Genomic DNA, 21,636 nt, shown 5'->3' on the forward strand with positions numbered 1-21,636 from the left:
TAAATAATTTTTTACAATTTAAAAAAAAATGTATTTATCTTATTTTCTTTTTTATAATTTTTCTATCTTTTAAACATTTTACTTTATCATTTATTTTTCAATTTAAATAATTATTTTTTAAATTATTTTCTACAATTCTTTTTTACATTTTTATTTATCTTATTATCTTTTATTTTTAATAATTGTTCTATCTTATTATTTGTTTACTTTTTTAAATCACTTTTTAATTGTTTTCAATAATCAATAATTATTTATTTTTTAATGTAATTTAATTTTTTACACTGTGCTGGCTCTCCTGTGACAGCTGAGTTAGGCAGGCTGCGAGTGCAGCGTTCCTGTCTCAGTGTTCATATAGGAATTCCATACCTCTGCTGCCCCTCTACTCCCTGCTGCCCGGAGGCCGTGCCTCTGTGGCCTTGTAGGAAATCCGGCTTTGCGTGCACGCAAAGATGCTCTAAGACTGACGCACGGAAAATGCCCGATCTGCTACTGATGGATAAGCCTATTTAACCCACCTGATGCTACTGGATGCTGCTGATTGGTCTTTCAGCTAGTGTGTGTGCATCCTGGCACTCTTGCCTGTTGAACTCCTGTTGCCTTGACCTTGTCTAAACGCTGCCTGCCCCATACCTCTTGCTTGTGTCTGGACTCCACCTCTGCTTGCTGCCATGGTACCATTCCTGACCCAGCACCGTGTAGCTCTGCCAGCTGGATCCTGGTCCTGCCTCGGGAACCTGCCTCTGGACAGTGGCCGAGCACGGTGTTCGCACGCCGTGTTACTCTCTGTCTTTCACTCCCTGTCCCTTCCTCCAGGGGTGCGAGACAAGAGGTGCAAGGGAGGCCTCCTCAGCTATTCCATCTGCTACCAGCTACGTGACAGTACCGTTCAGTCAATGTCAGAGACCTAGAGGAGTGCCAACCTTAACCACCTGCTGTCTAGCTGTTGGTTGTATTTAAACGGCCAGACAGCGGCTTCTTGAATGCGGGTTGCCGTTTTTAAACATCCTCCCCGTCCCCGCTCACGCTCGCACATGCGGGGAAACTGTGTCCATCGGACAGTGTGGTTGCCAAAACACGGTATAGAGCCAGTGAAATCGGCTCTATACCTTGCCATCTGCTGTGACAAATCCCAGCTGTCATGGTTTAAAGTGACGCACACCAAAATAGAACACTCTGTCAGTGCAGATCACAGTATCTTAGTACGATTCAGAGTATCTTAGTGCAATTCACAGTGTCTGTCAGGGACCAGAGCACCTCCAGGTGGCACTGTGGAGCTGGAACCTGATCCTGCAGTTCCAGTGCTCGCCTGCAGGTGTCTGCCAGCAATTAGTCACCACCTGGTGCTGCTCTGGAAGGGTATTTAACCTCTCCCTGCTGTGAGGCCTGTGCCACAGTATTGTTGCCATATCCTGTAAACCAGTTTCCTGTAACCAGTATCCTGTCGCTGCCTTGGACCCTGACTCCGGAACCTTACCCCTGAGGTTTCCTGATCTGTGGCTCCCGGTCCTCCTCTTGTTGCCCTGCTCCCCAGGTTATGACCAGCCCTGTTATTTTCTGTGGGTGATTTGCCTGTTGGGACACCCGTGCTCGGTATCGTGACAGTGTCATCAGTGCATATCGCAGTGTCATCAGTGCAGATCAGTGTCTTCAGTGAAGTGTCATCAGTGTGAGTCACAGTATCAGTGAGATTCAAAGTGTCAGTGCGATTCACAGTGTCTTCCAGTGCCCCCAAGTATACCCACTGCTAAAGGATTGTAGGAGAGTCAGAATCTAAATCCCAAAACTTACTTTCGGACCAGAATCCCAAAATCCGAATGAAAACAAAACGACATGAATCTTTTGCCTGTGCACATGTCTAGGCATTTGTGATACTGACGGTGCTTAGTGGTGTTATATATGTAGTTACAGTTTTGTGCTATGATCATTTACTAACACCAGAATGTCTCGTTATCACTCTAGATGACCTGGCGGATCCTTCACTAGCTGGCATACTGCAGGAGCAGTGCCACAGACAACAAAAAGATATCTTCTCACCCACTGCTCTAGGGAAGACCTGCACTGGCCTATGGCTAGCCAAGAGTCTCAGGTAGACATATATTGCATTGTGGAAATATCCGTTTACAACTTAATTGCCCAAAAATAGACTAGCAAATCATAGAAAGTGTTTAACTACCTCCTGGACGGCGCGCGCGTCGGGGAAAGTGGCAAACTTTAAAAACAGGCAGTGATGCCTGTTTACATACAGGCGATCTGCCGGCGATAGAGCTGGCGGATCACTTGCATGAGGTGCCGGTAAGTTCGCCCCCCTCCGTGGCTCCCCCCTCCCGTTGTCCCACTGGTCCCGGGCTCCGCTGTGAACGGTGCGAGGCCGGGATCAGCATGGTGGCTCAGTGACGGGATCAAAGGGTGATCAGTATATGATCTCCCTCTGGTCCCCTCTCTGGTGTCAGAGTGATGTCTATTACATCACTTCCGCATTCTGCTGTTACTCTCCAGCTTCTGAAGCTGATGAAGAAGATCTATGCTTCATCAGCTTCTTTGGGGGTCCCTAGGTGACATTAGGGGTCTTGGAGACCCCTGATGTCTCCATAAAGAGGACCTGTCACATCCTCTTTGCTATCACATAGGGGGGTTTCTTAAGTGGAAAAAAAAATTTAAAGGTCACACATGGGGAAAAAAAACACAATTTTTTTTTTTGAAAGTCCCCACCCATACATACATGCATGCAAACATGCGTCGGGTGTGCATATGTGCGAAAACAATGACTGCGCCCATTACGCCACACATGTTACATATGGCCGCAAATGTCGCAGTGAGAGCAATAATTCCAGTCACTCATAACACTAAACTGATGAGTGGTAAAAGCTTCTAAAGCGTCGCCTATGGTAAATTTTGGGTATGGTAGTGTTTTGCGATTTCGCGGGTGCACTCAATTTTAAAGCTTGACATGTTTGGTGTCTATTTACCCGATGTCAAGCAAAACAAATGACAAACGACTCATCAATTCGTCACCAGCTGTAAAGCAAGGTGCACATGGAATGGGCTTTAAACAGTAAAACTGCAAAAAGTTTTCCTGGCACACTCACAAGCTAGCATGTAAAAAAAAAAAAAAAAATTTGTCTCACCACTAGGGTTAAAAACAGAGGTTTGGATACACGTCTTCTGCAGAAAATGTGATAAAGACTCTCATAGTTTAGAGTTAGGACCGCACTATAAGAGGTGCCTTGTCGCGGCTGTGCTGCTTTCACATTTTCTGCAGAAGACATGTATCTGAACCTCTGTTTTTAACCCTAGTGGTGAGGGAAGTTTTTAGCTTGTGAGTGTGCCAGGAAAACTTTTTGCTGTTTTACTATTTACGCGACGTGACCCTGTCTTTTAAATTTTACCAAAATATTGGGTAATAATAATTATTTTCTTACAATGTTTTTCAAAATTTTCAGTAATTTTTCCTTAATATAGTAAAAAATAAAAACCCCCAGTGGTGAATAAATACCACCAAAAGAAAGCTCTATCTGTCCCCAAAAAATGGTAAAAAATGTATTTCAGTACATCGTTGCATGACGAAATAAATGTCAAAGTACTGTTGCCTCCTACCAACGGTAACTAAACTTTATTACAGTGGCTGGCATTACTGAATGAATTTAAGAATAATGTTTATCTAGTAGAGGAAGTTGGGAACCTCTGCACTCTTACAACAATTAGCTCAGAGAAACCATCAACAAAGACTTGGTCAGGAAAAAACATTACGGGTAGCTATTTTCTAATACACAGAGAAAGTCTCTCAGCATATGGTATTTCATCCATAAGTATTGCAGATCTAGTAGTTAAAAATGTGATAGGGGCTGATGACAAGCATTCTTGAAAAGTAAAGGCATTCATGGGCTCACAATAGAGAAGCAGGACTTGTACGTGACGACGTGGCCTGCTTGTCCTCTGAAACATCTTTTAACACTAGACACCACAGCAACTCAGCACTAATTGCTTTTTTATAAAACAAGTGAAATTGGTGACCTGACCTTTTCTAGATCTCTGCTGTTGTTTGCTAGGTGCTCTATGTTCTCAAAGTGACGCTAAACTCAGGAGTTAAATCCTAAAAATAAATTCAAGTACCTTAACTATTAACAAAAATGTATCTTATTACTCGGCTGTAGATCCTCAAATCATCTCTGAATTGGTGCTGACACTGTCCTTCCTTCTGGACAGTGACGTGCCGTGCCTTCTGTGCTGGGTGAGGCACCCCCCAGCCCGCCGAAGCTCCGCCCCAGCCCGCCGAAGCTCCGCCCCCAGCTCAGTAACCAAGCTGTGTGGGGAGGAGGAAGGGAGGAGACAAGGAGGAGCCTCCCTGTCCCTCACTTGCTCGTCACTGGTGAGGCATCGAGAGCGATGTCCTCACTGGGTTATTTTCTTTTTTTGATTGGACAGCTTGGACCAATGGCACTTTGCTATTGGTCTAAGCCATCCACAGAGCTCAAGCCTCCAACACAGGGTAGAGGCTGTGGCAGCTCTTGCCCCGCCAAGTTAGGTTACGCAAGCAGTGGGGAAGCCCCATGGTCCCTGTGTGTGTTGTAAAGTAGCTACCGCTCCAAGCTCACTCCCGGGAAGGACCATACTCTCAATATAAATTAGTAAACTAACCATGAGATTGTAGTCCATCACAGGAGTGAGTTTGGAGCAGTGCCACTTTATCTCATATTAAGTTTACTAATTTGTATTGAGATGGTAGTCCATCACGAGAGTGAGCTTGGAGCAGTGGCTACTTTACAACACACACAGGGACCATGGGGAACAAAAGTAGCCACCCTCCAGAAGGAAGGACAGTGTCAGCCTGAATTCAGAGATGATTTGGGGACCTACAGATGAGTGATACACAAATAAGATACATTATTTGTTAATAGTTAAGGTCCTTGAATGCATTTTTAGGATTTAACTCCCGGGTTTTAGTGTCACTTTTATTTAAATTAAGAACAAAAATCTAATATCATGCCAGTCCTTAGATAAGGTCAATAGGTTAGTGCCACATATTTCGGCTTCTTTCCTTTATTTTCACCCGGTGAGCCTGCCAGCAAGAGATTTCCTATCCCAAGGTGACAGTACTGACTTATGTAGTAATACCCAGTGATACAGGTGGTCCCAGTTCTGGTATGGTCTACTGATGGCAACATTAGAAAACCCACCCTGAGAAATGCTAAAGCTGCAAAGCAATAGGTCTTCACAGACCATGAACAACGATTGTGGTTAATGGGTTAAATCAGTCAATAGTCACAAAGTTTAACATGTAATTTGGAGACTGACACATTATTTTTAGGTCATTTGACTGCAAGTTTTACAGATTAATGTATATTGTAAGAATGCAAGCGTGTCATCAGAAATGTCCACCTTTGCCACAATTTGGTGGTAAAACCTGTTTTACTCACCGGGAGCGTACTCCATTGCAATCATAAGAGCCTTGTCTTCTAAGAAATTCTCATAGTATTCAATGATGTTTGGATGACTTAATAGTTTCAGCACTTGACATTCATTCTGGGCTGCAAGTCGCTCATCTTTGGTCATCTGCTCCACAGGTATTTGTTTGAGGATCACCAGCTTTTGGTCTGCTTTTCTCAGACAGAGGTGCACAGTCCTGCCGACGCACAAATACGAATTACGTGTTAGAAAAGCAGACATCCCAACCTGCAAAACCTTATTTCAGGGAGATGCCCGTCTCATGTCAGGGAGGTGCCCTTTCTGTTTTTTTACAGCGACCGCCGTCAGAATATAAAATAAATAATAATAATAATATATATACATCAGATTTGTGAATTGATGTTCAAGTATCTGTTAGTGTAAAGGTCACAATTTATTAGACAGCCCAAGACCTTTTTAAAAAACCGCTGAAGAGTAAAGTCCCTGATACACAGTGGACTAGTTGCTATGGGCAGCAAATGAAATAAATGTTCTCTATAAGTAGACAACCAGGACATATAATTGATTCTATATTATCCACAAAGGGTGAACAGTAGATCTCAGTGCCTGTACCTGCTCTCTATAGTAGTCTACGTCCGCCCTCTCTGTGTAGCAAGTAGCTTCTTCCTTCTGAGAGCTACTCTAGAGATCACATGACCTTCCTCCAGGAGGCAAGCCTCGTTCTGAGGCCACTCTAGAGATCACATGACCTTCCTCCAGGAGGCAAGCCTCACTCTGAAACTTTACCCACTGATATCTTACCGGAAAGGTTTACTCAGAGTAAACCTTTCAGGGAGAAAATGCCTCTCTCGCGAACATCAGGGAGCCGCTATCTAATAGAGGGAGACTCCCTGAACATCATGGAGACTTGAGATCCCTGGAAAAGATTCACACAGATTACTGAAGAACTACACAGATGTTGTTTTCAGAAGTCACCTGTATGACTCTGGTCATGTGCTACTTCTAAAAAATCCTATATTCCATGTCATAAACCAAATCTACCTGAACGAAATTGGGGAAATGTTTCAAAAGAATGCCACACTGAGCATTGCTACTAGTGAGCTGCCGCTTGGTGTGAACCAAGTTTTGCCAAGTTCACCCAAGGGCATGCAAAACTGTCACTGGCAAACCCTCCTCCTAGCCCCTCAAATGTGGTGGGGGCATTCCCCACCTCTTAGGCTCTGCCTCGTGAGGTGGCTGCGGGGTGGTGTAACTGCATTGTAAAATGGACAGCCATATCCAAACTCCACCATAGATCCCCCTTTACTGTCATTACTCTGGAGTGGCTTCCTGATAGTGACAATGGAGGACAATGACTGTGCAACATGACTGTCATGGCCACTTACCCAAGGGGCGCATGTGACAAGGTGACAACACAGGCCAGCAGTGACCTATCATAGCAGGTATTAGAAAGCTGCAGATTTCACATTTAAATTACATTTATAGAGATTTTCATGATTAGATTTCTACTGTATAGACGTTAATATCAAATGTACTTTTAGTCCCTGTTCACACCATCGTGTTCCATGAACCCACATCGCATTTGTGCGCATTCGCCTATGTCCCGCCCCCCCTGCGCGTTTGTCGCATGTTGTCGCCCACTAAATTCATGCATGTGGGAAACGTAACACATGCAGCATTTTCAGCTGTGAGTATCTTGCTTTCTTTCCCCATGCATATGTGCTCGTTCGATGCAAATCTACATGCAGAAAAAAGCACGTGTTTTCCCGGCCACGTTAGGGGTGCCTTTAACAAGTAATAACACCGCAAGCAAATTTGCATGTTTCTGACACGTTGTGTGAACACGTCATTGCATATGTTTTACGCAGGTTCAGGGAATGCAAAGGCGTGAGGGAAAGGGAGTCCCTGTTTGAAATCCTGGTCAGGACACTATCTACAAGGAGTTTGCATGTTCTCCTGTGCTTATGTGGGTTTCCTCCGGGTACTCCAAAGACATGCTGGTAGGTCAATTGCCCTGTATGTATGTGTGTGAGATAGGGACCTTAGATTGTAGGCTCCTGGAGGGCAGGGACTGATGTGAATGTGCACTATGTAATTACAGCTGAAAGGTCTAAATGTGGATCTTTGGGAGTTATGTCGACTTCTAGGAACAAGAAGGGTGACCTGTAAGTATAACCCACCACACTGAGCATGCTGGGACTAGTAGTTCCACAACAGCTGGACAAGCTACGATCTCAGTGTACTAATGCTCTGTATAAAACTACAGCAATAACCACACAGTGATCCTAACAGCTGCATTAACCCCATAGACATCCCAACAATCTCACCCAAATGCCCCTCGGCCGACCACCCGGATCCTCTGGTATTTCTCCATCTTGTAAAACACTGGCACAAACTTCTCTCCGTCTCCATGGTAACAATTCCCAGACACCTTACGGTGGCTTGAGGAGGACAAAAAGCAGGGAAACCTCTGGAATTTCTGTAGGGGGGATGTGAATGGAGAACAGCTGAGTGTGTCGCACCACACACTCATTGCCCTCTGAACCTCTGCTACAGACTGACATTAACCCTGTATGCCTAATGCAGTCACAGATCTGTTTCACCTTTGTTAAAACCGTATAGGAGGGCCGAGGTTTGTGGTTCTACAAAAATAGTTTCATGAAGCGAGAGTTTAAAGAAATTTGTATTTGTAGTGCTAAATTGTAGTTGTGTGGTGTTTATAGAGTGATGAGAAAAGGTGTGTGTGTTGTGCAGCGCAGTGATTAGGCAACCTCCGCACTCCAGCTGTTGGGAAACTACAAGTCCCATGAGGCATTGCCGGACTTGGACAGCCACATGCATGAGTCCCAGAGGTAAGGCATGATGGAATTTGTAGTTTCATTACAGCTGTAGTGCTGAGGCTATAGTAATTCCCAGATCTCCAGCTGTTGTGCTTACAGATATCCCATTAGTCGCTGTGTAGGAATGCACAGGCTGATTTTGGCAAAATCGATTTTACCATGACATTACAGATTTTGTCATTGGTGAAGTTTTGCTGTTCTTGTGTGTTGTGCTAACCAATGTGCGTTGTGTCTTGCTGTAACATGCATCTCACGGGCATGGCCCTCCTTACTACCTTGTCTTCATTTGTATTGTAATGTCTCCCTTATATTGTAAAGCGCTGCACAAACTGTTGGTGCTATATAAATCCTGTATAATAATATTAATAATTGTGTAAAAGTAACCTATTCATTTTTAATAGACTACCAATGCATGAGAATGGGCACAAAAACAATGCACACCAACACATTTGTCTCAGAGCTGCGTTTGCCTCAGCAGTGCATTACCTCATCGCAATTACACTCACTCAGGCAAAAGATTCTTGAAAAAATACATCTACTTTTGTTTCTTTCAGGTGGAATCGCGTTGTTCCATTGGTGAGCTGCATTGCAATTGATTCTGAATAGCACCCCAATGTCCCTGTGTTACAGGACACCACAACGCACAGTAACAGACCACCAGGCGTTGTGGTGTGCTGCATTGAAAAAATAGTGCATGCATCGTTTTTTTGGGTGTTCTATGGTATGCTAACGTGTGTATTAAATACATTGTAAATAGACACTTAGGCCTGATTCACACCTAGGTGGCACCGTTTTTGCGTGTTTCTACGTGCCATAGCAGCATACGGTTATCTGCGCATTGTGGACATTTTAAAGCGCGTTTTAACAAGCATACATGAAGATGCGCATTTTGACTAGCAGCTCATAAAACATTATGGGCAAACAAACACGCAAAAACGCTCACGAAAATGGGCAACATGCTTCTGCCGCACGTTTTTGGCCATTTCCAATGAAGTCTGTGTGGCTTTTATCTGCCCAAAGAAGCTCCTGTACCTTGTCGTTTGGCGTTTTTCTGCTCAGGTGTGAACCAAGGCCATTGAAAATCCCGGGATTTATTTTCAGTCACTGTCTCTTCAATCTTGACGGCATCATGGAGAAGAGTAAGGAGGCAATGCATCAAAGGGGATCATTTACAGTGCATCTAGTGCTCATAGTATTATATATCTCCATGTATCGCTAAAGATGGCCATACACTTACAGATTACTAGAAATCTAACAAATCCCCCCTATCCACACTAAACAGCATGGATGGAGAAATATGCCCTGCCAGGCTATTGTATTCTGCCAGCCGGCATCCGTGGCTGTCAGAATACCAGAACAGCGACTGCACATATAAAATCTGATTGGCTGCAGTTACTGTTCAGCTGACAATTTTCCACCCGCCTCCTTCTACAACCAGAGTGTATGGCCTGCTTTGCAGTGTGTTGTCATTTTGTTTTGTCTGATCTTCATATGGGATAACCATTGGAGCTCCAGCCTTTATTTAAGACAAAAACCTCTTTCTGTGAAGTACAATGCGATGTATATGTCATGTCTCTAATAAAAGTGTACATTATTTCACTGAACACAACATTATACGTATGACCTCCTCTAGGTGCTGACTCCATGGGATTGTGAAACGCAGTGTTTTGTTTTGTGGTTCATATCAATGCTATTTGTTCTGCTGTTATTATATGACACAGAGAATGAAATTGGCTTCTACTTGATGTGTACACAAGCTCAACCGATACCGGAGCCGCAGACCAAATTCCAACACTGGAACACCCAACACAACCATTTTAAAAGGAGAGTTTCGCGAGCAGCTACTTCGGTGTAAACAGTTTACATGGTTTCTAACAGGACCAAAAATGTACAATGTAGAAAGTTCTGTACCAGTGTGTGAAGGAAAGAAAATATTGGGCCTGTGGTAGAATAAGAAGCCTTTCTCAGTCGACCTCCAAAAAATAACCATAACACATAGTGCAGTTCCATCTAGGGTTGCCACCTGTCCAGGATTGACAGGTTTTGAATGCTGTGTCCGGGTTTCATGGCAGCTGAAACACCGACACAAGATGTCAGGCAGACGGGGGCAACCAAAATGAAGGTAGGGCCTACTGGCTCCCCCACTGAAAATAGTCTTGACTGTGATATTTACATATGAATGGGTGGCGCTATGTACACATGAATAAGCCACGACTCATTCTCCCATAAAAATGTCCGCGCGTCGCTAGAGGTGTTTGGTTTCGCTGGAAAAAAAGGTTCCATCCAACAGTGAACCTCACCCTGGTGCTCACAATGCCCACAGTAAACAGAAAGATTATGTTTACAGGAGATGTTACCCTAAGTGTAATTCTTTATAGATAGACCGTGTAGCTCACAACCTTCTGGTTGTACAGGTCATTTGAAAGATACATATTATTTAGCATTATTTTTAATTTTTATATGGTGCAGATCAGGGGTAGGCAAAGTCGGGGGAGTCATGGCTGGGGTCTTGCAATGTCTCATGGGACTTGTAGTTCCACAAAAGCTGCAGTGCCAAGGCTGCCTACCCTTGGTGTAAGTGTTATCTTTAAGCCAGGTCTCAACACATAAACCAAAGATAAAGAAAGCTACTGGGTTAAGGTGCCCATACACCTGACGATTATCATACGATAATCGCGGGTGATCCCGCGATCGTACGATAATCGGCAGGTGTATGGGCAGCGTCCGACCACATTTACTGTACGGTCGCACAACTTTCGTCTTACGAGCATGCTAGAAAACGCGCCGAACATCGTACGATTTTCAGTGGGTTGGTAGCGCGATCGCAAGACAAAAGCCGCAAGCGCACATTACCCGCTCAGCATTGCAAACATCGGCAAGACCTCCCCTCAGCGGTGAGGGCTGGCGAGGATCGCAAGTACGATCTGCCTGTCCAAGATGGGAAGTTCGTATGGAATTTTAATCACCTTACAACCAAAGTCGTGCGATGGTTGTAAGGTGAATGGGCAGCTTTAGTGTTGGCTACAACTACTAGGTTCATGGCTGTTTTCGGCAAGTATGAATCCCGGCTGTGCACCATTTGAACCACTGTCATGATTTATTACCTGTACCTGCACTGAACACATCTTCCTGATGCTCCTGAATACAGCCTAAAGTTAGCCTATGAGAAGTGTGACGGAAATACAAATGGCAGATCCTGAACACAACTCAAATGAAGTGTAAATAGTACTTTGTGCTACCCACTTGTGTCGACATGCTGCTTGAAACTGTCACGAGCAGAGCATGTAGGCTAAAGCTAAGCCCTATTCAGGAGCATCAGGAAGATCCTTTCAGCCTGCACCAAGCCAATCCATCATGTAAATGTCTCAGGTGAACAACAGAATGCCTGTATACCAGTGATAGGCAAACTCCGTCCCTCCAGCTGTTGCAGGACTAAAAATCCCACAATTAGGCATTGCAAGATGCTCAGCCACAGGCATGAATCCCAGAGTCAGATGGATCATGGCATTTGTAGTTTCTCCCCAGTTGAGGAGCCGGAGTTTGCAATTATTTGTAATATTATTTGTGTAGTAAGTGTTTTTCCCCATCCTTCTCTTTAGGGTCATGGCAGGACATATACTAGCGTCCTCCCGTGACCCAAAGTTCAGTATATCGCGGGCTATTGCCCGCAATATACTGTGAGCGCTGCAGCCGGGACGGATCCCGGCATTACTGTCGAGATCTATCCAGCTGCGTGAGTGACAGCTGGCTCTGCCTATCTAGAGGCAGAGCCAGCTGTGCCTGCCCCCTCCCCCATCCGTTCTTCCACTTCGTGCTGGAGGATTGGGAAGGGGGGAATCCCTGCGGGGAGCTGTGACTGGCAGTCACCGCTCACTGCAGGGAGATGATCGAGAAGTGAGTGGATCGGTGCATGTTTCTGCTCACTTCCCAATCGATAGAGCCGACCTGTGACAGCTTCTTTGTCACAGGTCGGCTCTAACTATGAGGATGAGTTGAAATCACTCACCTCATAGATCTTCTTTAATTGGACTTGATCAACAAATTCATCAATGAACTCTAATTAACAATTTTTAAGTAGTTACAGCAACATTATTTTTCCTTTTGAGATAAAGGTTTTACCCAAATGAATAAAAGCTGATCATTGTTAGCATTTCTGTCAGTGTTAGATGATGTGTTGTAACCCTCTAAATGCCACTTTTGCTGGACAGCTTAGTCTTTATAGCCCATTCACAACAGGATGTCGAGCTGAATGCTTATGTGGTGGTGTGAACTAAGCCAACCTTGTATGTGCTTTGGGGGAAAAAGCAGCCAGTGCAGCCCCAATGCGACAGGAAGTTCACTATTTTTAAGTGAAGCTGAAAAATAACAGATGTACCGGCAGAATCACCAGGTGAAAAACGCCAAAAAAATCAAACTAATGCAGACAACACATTAGGATTAGGAAGCTGCATTACCGTATATTCCATTTTTGTTTTTGGGTTTAGCTAGGCTTTATAGTGTATTTCTACATTTCCAGCCAAATTGGGATAACACCTATTTTTATATTTGTTAACATTGTTACTTACCATTTTACTTGTTTTTTTCTGAAAACTCCAACACCAAACTTTTCCCATTCTTTGTCATTTCAAGGAGGAGGCTAGAGACTTCATGTTATCATATTTAATACTGTCTGCACTATGCTGGCAGATTTTATTATCAGTTGTAAACTAGATTTCAACATTGTCCTCACAAAGGGTTAAAGATCTAGAAGCTTAGCATCTTGCATTGTATGTTAATGAGAGGAAACTCACTCTGCTCTCATTTGTCAGGGGACAGACTGACTGAAATTGTTTAGAGTAGCTTGCAGTCTGCTCCAAAGAAACATCGGAAAGTTAAGAAATAATTTTTGGGAATGGGACAACATGTGGTTTTCTCATCTTTGACTGCAAAAGTAGAAATACACTTTACAGGTTTGGTTTATGATATGTATGGATGAGAAGGTGTGGTGGAGACCTGGCAGAGCTAGGATGGGAAAAGAACACGGCTTTGAAATACTAACAGGGCTCACTTTCCAGTTCAGCTATGTTGTCTTAGATTGTTCCCTTCTCCTGACTTCTCCAAACTCTTCACCCTTTTGTGAATAACCCTGTAAATGTTGTATATGTAAACAAATATCGGGCAACAGTTCCATGTTGGCATCACTGTTGACCCAGTGCCATTGCAGAGTCCATCTAAAGAATGTATAGGCCAGATCGAAGCTGGATTTGGACTGGTTAGCACTTCTATGAAACCCCAGGACTGCTAGATTGTTAATCCGGTCTTGATTCTCATTTAACAATGAGTTTAGCTACAACTTAGGTTAGTTACCATTTGCACCACATGTTTATCATACAGTTCGCTATATTGGCTCTGAATGGCTGAGGTTAGCACAGCGGGTAAGGTGCTAGGGGTGGTTGGTTTTGAATAACACCATGGCTACTGGAACACTTAGACCTGCTAGGCTGTTCCTGGCATGGTCACTTCTTGGTAAAATATTTTTAATGGCACTTCCGAAGCTAGCAGTGCACCCAAAACAGCCTAGTCTTTTTTTTTTTTAAATCAAGAATCAACTTTATTGTACATAAAAATGATACAACAACATTAGGAGACAATGTCTCAACAGCATAACAGCATTTTCAATATACATCTGGGGTAGGGAAGTACAATTGTCACATTGCGCGTAGTGAAAGCATAAAAGGGCTATCCGGCCAGCCTAGTCATTTTAAGTCAGCGGTCTGATGTACAACTACTGATCAGCAAGGATCCAATGGTGGAAATCCCCAATGTTTAACACAGACCACACAATAAAAGCTTACTAATGAAATCCCCAAAATATGGCAGCAATATGCTGAACTTCTGTATAGTTTTATCTGCACACAGTGAAATCTTCAACCTGGCCATACACTAGTAGATTTTCATATGAATATTCATACCAAAAACCTCATCAGAACATTCAATTATGCCATCAGAGCCCTACTAAATGTTGATCGAAATGTCATTGGATTTTGGAATGAATGGAGCTTTCTGAACGAAAACCACATTCACTGTTACAATTTCACTTGTTCGAGAAAAATTCTCTGTTCTACTCCTTCAATTTTTTTCATCACAACCATCGAAAACATCGGTTTTACCCTATTAATTATTAGGAAACAGAACCAATGTTCCATTTTTTCAAATGAAATTCTACTGGTATATAGCCAGCTTTAGGCCCCTTTCACATGGATGGCGTCCATTCCAATCAGCAGGGGATCCATGCACAGGTCCCCTGCTAACTGGATCAGTATGGAATGAATGTCACTTTTGTGACATCTGTGTCCATTCAGTTTTTTTCCTCCATCTTGCGAGGTAAAATCTGAACTAAACTGACCCATATTAGGTCTATGGGGAGTCGAATGTAAGCAGGCGTGTCCGCTTACAGCCGATTACCTCTGGTCTGTTACGTTCAAGTCCGCCAAAACGGAACTCTTTTCTGTTTTTTTCAGACCTAGATGAACTCGGAGGTAATCTGGCTGCCCATAAAGTTACATTAGAACTGGAGAACTGGCAGGTGGATCTGATCAGAACCCCATGTGAAAGGGGCCTAAGGCTGGCCATACACTGATCTATTCACCGATACACTGATACACTGATTTCTCCATCAACACTAACAGCATGTCGATTGAGGAACCCCGCTGTTTACATTGTGTTCTGCCAGGACCCGCTGGCCCCTGTCAGAACACAGCAGCTCATCGGCCGGCTCTGATCGATTGAAGATTTTCCGACCGGCTCCTTCGATCAGCTGATCGCGGGATGCCGATCAAAAGGGTGCCTACAGCAGCACACACTGTGCGAAATTCAAACACTGCATGGGCACCTTAAGACTCAGCCGAAGGAGACATCATCTGTTTTTAATGGAAAAAAGTAGGGCTGCACAGATACTTTTCGAGTACCAGTGCAGATACTTGGCATTTTCATGAGAACTACCAGGGTTGCAGCGCTTGCAGCTGGGACCTGGCTCTGGCGCTCCACCACTGTCCTGAAATCATTAGTCTGTATTATTTTAGAAAAACTGTGACATGACAATAAACAAAAATGTATCAGTACTCGTACTTGTAAGTACTCGGCAAGTACCAGTACTCGTACTCGCAAAACTGGTATCTGTGCATCCCTTTATTTATATTTATAAAAACAAAATCATACATTAAAACAGAGATGTACAAATCCCAGGAGCTCCGTGTGCTCCTTACAAATGACAGCTGCCTCCTAATTTTTGAATTTTTCTCTAGTGTAGTCTTGGAGCTCAAAAGTATCGGTACATGTACTCGTACTTGTACCGAGTACTGTACTTGGTATCTGTGCAACCCTAGAAAAAAGGGTGCAATTGTCGATGGGTCATTAAGAAATTTTCCAATCTCTGTATGTGAATAGAAGCACCATTGATGTTCTAACCCTAGACAACATTTTCATATCTGCAATATTGCTTGCATTTACTGGGACATGTATGGCCAATTATGCATTGTGTTTCAAGGCAATGGAGCCATAATTAGCACATTTTTCACATTGGTTCTGTTATGTTCAGGCAATTACCATTCAATAAGATTAGAAGCGTTTAGTCATAATTTTCCAAGAGCAAACCAGTACACAATGCTGTGTCCTTATCCATTCATTCTCAAACTAATTAAATGCCAGTTTTATTGCCTATGCAAGGCTTCACAGTGTGATGACATGCTGTTGCCTTTTAATTGCCTTGGCTAGTGGCAGTCATTAGCCACCTTCAGAGAGGTGTTTATAGAGATGTGTGCGAGCGCAGGCTGGGGGAGGGACTGCACCTTCTTGTGTTTTATACAATAAAATGTCCCTTTGTACTTCCAGCAGTCATTGCTCCATGCGCAAAGCTATACCTTGAGGCCTGTAGCCTGCTGGGACCTAAGTACATCAAACAGGAGACACTGGTCCTGGTGGGTGGGTGGCTGCTAAGTAGTCACCTTGCATTCCAACACATCATCAAAGCCAGCTCTGTGTAATAATCCCATCACTGTCCTGAAAAGGTACATTCCTTGGCGGATTAATCATAGCACTGTAAGATACTGGAATCATCATGATGTGAAATAACTAGGGATGTCCAGATACTAGTTTAGATACCAGTGCCGATAATTGGCATTTACACAAGAACTACCAGGGTTGCAGCAGTTGTAGCTGCGACTGGGCCCTGGCGTTCCACCACTGTCCTGAAATCATTAGTCCGTTTTGTTTTTGAAACACTGTCACATGACAATAAACAAAAAGTATCAGTAATTGTATCTGTGAGTACTTGGACAAGTATTGGTACTTGTACGTGGTCTGGAAAAATGGTATCTGTGCATCCCTACTATATATATATATAAATATATATACAGTTGTATATATGTGAGTCTTGGAGGTGGAAATGTATCAGTACTTGTACCAGGTACAGTGCTTGGTATCTGAACAGCCCTAAAAATAATACATGCATTGCGCATAAGAAAAATATATATGTATGTCTGCTATATGAAAAGCATCGCCCACATTTTCAATTACTTCAATAGCCGCAACAGGGGAGGGTTGTTAGTTTGGTTCAACATTCAGTCCTTGAGGCCTGAGGAGCCCAAAGAATGCTTTCGTGCCACAGGATGGGTAAAGGCTCTTCCTGCCATTGCTTATCATCTGGGACCCTCTGTAGATCTATCAGGCCTCAGCAAAAATTCTTAGCTAATCAAACATTGTGACATGGCTGTGGGGATGCTGATACAGGTAACATCACAGTGAGTGATTACTGTTTGTTGGTGATATCAGTGAGGATGCAGCTGGAGCACACACAAAAGTGAATGCTAAGATACATCAGGAACCAGAGACCACCCAGAAAGCTCAGTTTCCAGGTATGACTTGCTGTAGGCGCCTACAATCTAACTGAAACAGACATTGGTCACATGGCATTGTGACAAAAGTGTATCCACATATATAGAAGAACAGCGTGTCCCTTCACAACAACACAAATTATTTGAAATAGGATCTCTGCAGTCCTTGTTCTCCAATGTTTGTCTAATTGGAGTAGCTGATAAAGGAGCTCGAAAGTCACAGCAGACACTGATCAGACATAGCATTATAACCACCCAATATTGAGTAGGTCCCCCGTGTCCTGCCAAAACATCCCATACCCATCAGGGTATTTAACTCCACTAGACCTCTGAAGGTATGCTGTGGTATCTGGCACCAAGTCATTTGAGCTGTGGTAGCTCTCCTATTGGATTGGACTACACAGGCCAGTCGTTGCTCCCCTTGTGCATTAATGAGCCTTGGCCAGCCATAACCATGTCATTGGTTCACCAGTTTTCCTTTCCTGGACCACTTTTGGTAGGTCCTACTCACTGCAGACAAGGAACATCCCACAAGAGCTGCAATTTTGGAGTTGCTCTGACCTAGTCGTCCATCACAATTTGGACTTAGCCGAAGTCGTTCAAATCCTGACGCTTGCCCATTTTTTATGCTTCCATCACATCAACTTCAGGGACAAAATATTCACTTTCTGGCTAATATACGCCAATTCCAGGTGCCATTAAAACAAGGAAATCAATGTCCATAAATCATTTGTCAGCAGTCATAGTGTTAAGGCTGATCGGTGTATACTATTCTAACACCACTCTAACCAATGACAAATGCTGCTTCATCAGTTTCTTCGGGGGGTCCTAGGTGACATTAGGGGTATTTGGGACCCCTGATGTCTCCATAAAGAGGACCTGTCACATCCTCTTTGCTATCACATAGGGGAATTTCTTAGCCCCCTATGTGATAGCAATAGCAAAAATTTAAGTTTCCAACATTTTTTTTAAAAGTTACACATAAAAAGAATTTTAAAAACCCCCACAATTTTCTATGCCGCACATGTTACATATTGTCGTGAATGTCGCAGTGAGTACAATAATTTTAGGGCCATCAATCACTGATAACACTAAACTGATGAGCGGTAAAAGCTTTTAAAGCGTCTCCTATGGTCAATTTTGGTTATGGTATTTTTTTTGCGATTTCGCGGGTGCGTGCAATTTTTAAGCTTGACATGTTTGGTGTCTATTTATCAGACGTGACCCCGTCTTTTATATTTGACCTGAGTAAAAAGATACCCAACACGCCAAGTTTAAAATTTGCATGCACCCATAAAATTATGATACCCCAAATTGTCCATAGGCAATGCTTTAAAAGCCTGTACAGGCCATCTGTTTAGAGTTATCCATGAATATTGTCCCCAGAATTATTGTTCTCACTCTGGGGAACGCGGTAATACCAAACATGTATAGCGCAATTGTTGTTTTCGTACATAGGCACACCTGACGCATGTTTACATTAGTTTGCACATATTTGCAGGGGCTGGGCCAGGGGACTTTAAAAAATTTTTTTGCTAATTTTACATTTCAAACTTTTTTTTTTAGCCAAGAAATGATAGCTGAAAAGCCAGAAGTGATGCAATCAGCGTAACTTCCAGATTAATTTAACAGGGAGATCAGCGAACAAACATTTGCTAGTCTTTCTCCCTGCTATCTGCCAACACCCACCATGCTGGTCCCGAGCCTGCCTAAGGGGCAGCAGAGCCCAGAAAGCAAGGCCGGGGCTGTCGATCGGGGGACCAGTTTACTAGTCTATGAAAGCGATCTGGCGGCAGCTGAGCTGCCAGAATCGCTTCCAGTTTAAAGCCGACAGTCAGCTTTACACAGGTAAAAGAGTCCCCGCGGCTATAGGGATACAGCACTGGCAGTGGAAGGGTTATGGATTCAATTCGCTCTCAGAAAACAAGAACAGTTGGTGGCCCTGAGCTCAAGTTTGGAGATCTTATCTCTAAATGTACCTTACACAGAACTTGTCACTATGTCAAAAAAAAATCTGTAAAAATGAGTGATACTCACCTGTATGGCAAATGGCAACTACAAAAAAAAGTTTTGGGTTTAGTTCCACTGACCATACAGCTCACTAGCACCCCTGATCTAGTGCTCCTGCAAAGGATGGGCTGCATATCTATACACCCTTGAGACAAAATGTGGGTGTCTGATGTCACAGGCAATCGTTTACTTCAAGATATTTTTTTTTTTATTGTTAGAAAACCTTGCTTGTCTCATTGAGGGAAGAAAATAATGGAGTGGTAATCAAGGATGGACAGATGCCTCCCCATCCATCTTTCTAAAGGTGGCCATACACTCTACAACCATCGCAAGACTTTAGTCTTGCGATGGTTGTAAAGGGATTAAAAAAACGTACGATCTGCCTATCTTGGACAGGCAGATCGCACTCTCGATCATCGCAAGCCCACCCCCCTGAGGGGCGGGCTTCCGATGACCGCAATGCTGAACGGGCAGTGTGCGCGTGCGCACACCGGCCCGTTCAGCATTTATCTTCCGAGCACCGTTCTAACCAGCCGAGAATCGTACGATTCCCGGCTGGTTTTCGAACATGCTGGTTCGACAGAAGACGTGCGACCGTACAGTAGAAACGGTCGCACGTCTCCGTTCACACTGCTCGATTATCGTACGAAAAACCGATCGCATACGATTATCGTACGATTAATCTTTAAGGTGCCCATAAGGTGCCTTTAAGGTGCCCATACACTGCACAATTATCGTACGATAATCGTATGCGATCGGTTTTTCGTACGATAATCGAGCAGTGTGAACGGAGACGTGCGACCGTTTCTACTGTACGGTCGCACGTCTTCTGTCGAACCAGCATGTTCGAAAACCAGCCGGGAATCGTACGATTCTCGGCTGGTTAGAACGGTGCTCGGAAGATAAATGCTGAACGGGCCGGTGTGCGCACGCGCACACTGCCCGTTCAGCATTGCGGTCATCGGAAGCCCGCCCCTCAGGGGGGTGGGCTTGCGATGATCGAGAGTGCGATCTGCCTGTCCAAGATAGGCAGATCGTACGTTTTTTTAATCCCTTTACAACCATCGCAAGACTAAAGTCTTGCGATGGTTGTAGAGTGTATGGCCACCTTTAGGGAAAAATCTGCTCGTCTATGGCCACTGATTGGGTTAATTTGTTAAGCTGTTTTACATACAGAGAACCTTACAGCTGAAGTAATGAGTCACACCTTAGGTGTTTTTTTTTACCAAGCAGTGTCCATGGTTTCTGTACCTATGATACCTGCAAACATTCCAGGCATAACTGTCCACAATCCAACCCTGATCAGCTGGTTCTCTAAAAGGATGATGGAAATAAAACCATGACAATAATTACTAATTCTGGTAAAAGAGCAGAGGTGAAGAGACACATTCTTACATAAGTACCACACTGCCACCTAGTGGTGATTGAAAAGTAAACTAACCATGGAGGTAATGGTGGGAACAGACTAAACTAAAGCAATCAATAATCCCTCACTTTAATGAGCGAGGGTATTGAGTCTCATTCCATCACATGGGGGGAGCTATGCAAATGATTGCTTTACACCCCATTGGCCAGATGCATATCCAAAACCACATGTATAATGCAAATATTGTCTATTACAGTAATTTATTCCACACTGCATACAGCTGTTTCTGGCTATTTGTCCATCATAAGTGCAGTGTATGAAAACTAGGGATGTCCCGATACCACTTCAGACCAAGTACTGTCCCTCATGTATTGCCGATGCCAATTACCGATACTTTTTCTTAAAGGGACATGTGACATTTTTTCTAAAACAATACAGACTAATGATTTCAGGGCAGTTTCTTGCAGAGCATGTTCATAATATCTCCCATATCCAATCAAATTTCTCAGTCATTGCTTCATATCAACAACACTGTTGGGGTATGGAGGACCAGAGCTACTAAATTTAAACATGTTCACATTGGAGGTGAGGAGATTAAGGGAGGATATGATCTCCATGTACAAAATGTTCAATGGTGGTAGCAACATTAGCGATAAACTGTTTAAAATTAACTCCATTACAAAAACTAGAGGCCACCACCTAAAATTGGTGGAAAAAAAATTCCAGCACAAGGGGCGAAGGAGGTTCTTCACAGTAAGATCAGTTAGGGTCTGGAACTCACTGCCGCAGGCAGTGATTTCAGCAAAAATTGTGGAATTGTTCAAGAAGCTTTTGAACGATTTCTTAAGGGACCGCAATATACAGGGGTACAGGTACTCCTAGAATGAGATCCTAATAAGTTGGACTTGATGGACTAATGTCTTTATTCAACCTCAAATACTATGTAACTTCAGGTTTAATTGGGGGATGTGGGACATATTGAAAGACCCAGGGGAGAATTGTTACTCTATTTCTGCACCCTAATCATTTAAAGAGTTATAATTCTCTCCTGCTAACTTAAATAGGTAACATAGTTACATACTACACAGTTCCAGTACTCTGCAGAAATAGTTGCAATTCTCCCCTGCTAACTTGAATAGGTTAAAAT

At 43.5% G+C, this 21,636-nt stretch overlaps 1 protein-coding gene across 1 annotated transcript in view; it reads right to left on the bottom strand.

Moving 5' to 3' along the window:
* NEK8 (NIMA related kinase 8) overlaps window positions 1-7,808 on the bottom strand; it is a 50,479-nt gene extending 42,671 nt beyond the window's left edge. Inside the window, exons 1-2 of the mRNA XM_018555009.1 lie at window positions 7,731-7,808; window positions 5,415-5,620 (exon numbers count right to left, since the gene is read on the bottom strand). Of these exons, the coding sequence (XP_018410511.1) occupies window positions 5,415-5,620; window positions 7,731-7,777 (253 nt within the window). The 5' untranslated portion in view covers window positions 7,778-7,808. The remainder of the gene's footprint in view (window positions 1-5,414; window positions 5,621-7,730) is intronic.
* Between the last annotated feature and the right edge of the window lie 13,828 nt (window positions 7,809-21,636).

Source organism: Nanorana parkeri, unplaced genomic scaffold (assembly GCF_000935625.1).
Source record: "Nanorana parkeri isolate BGI_ZX_2015 unplaced genomic scaffold, ASM93562v1 scaffold181, whole genome shotgun sequence".
NCBI classification, from domain to species: Eukaryota; Metazoa; Chordata; class Amphibia; order Anura; family Dicroglossidae; genus Nanorana; species Nanorana parkeri.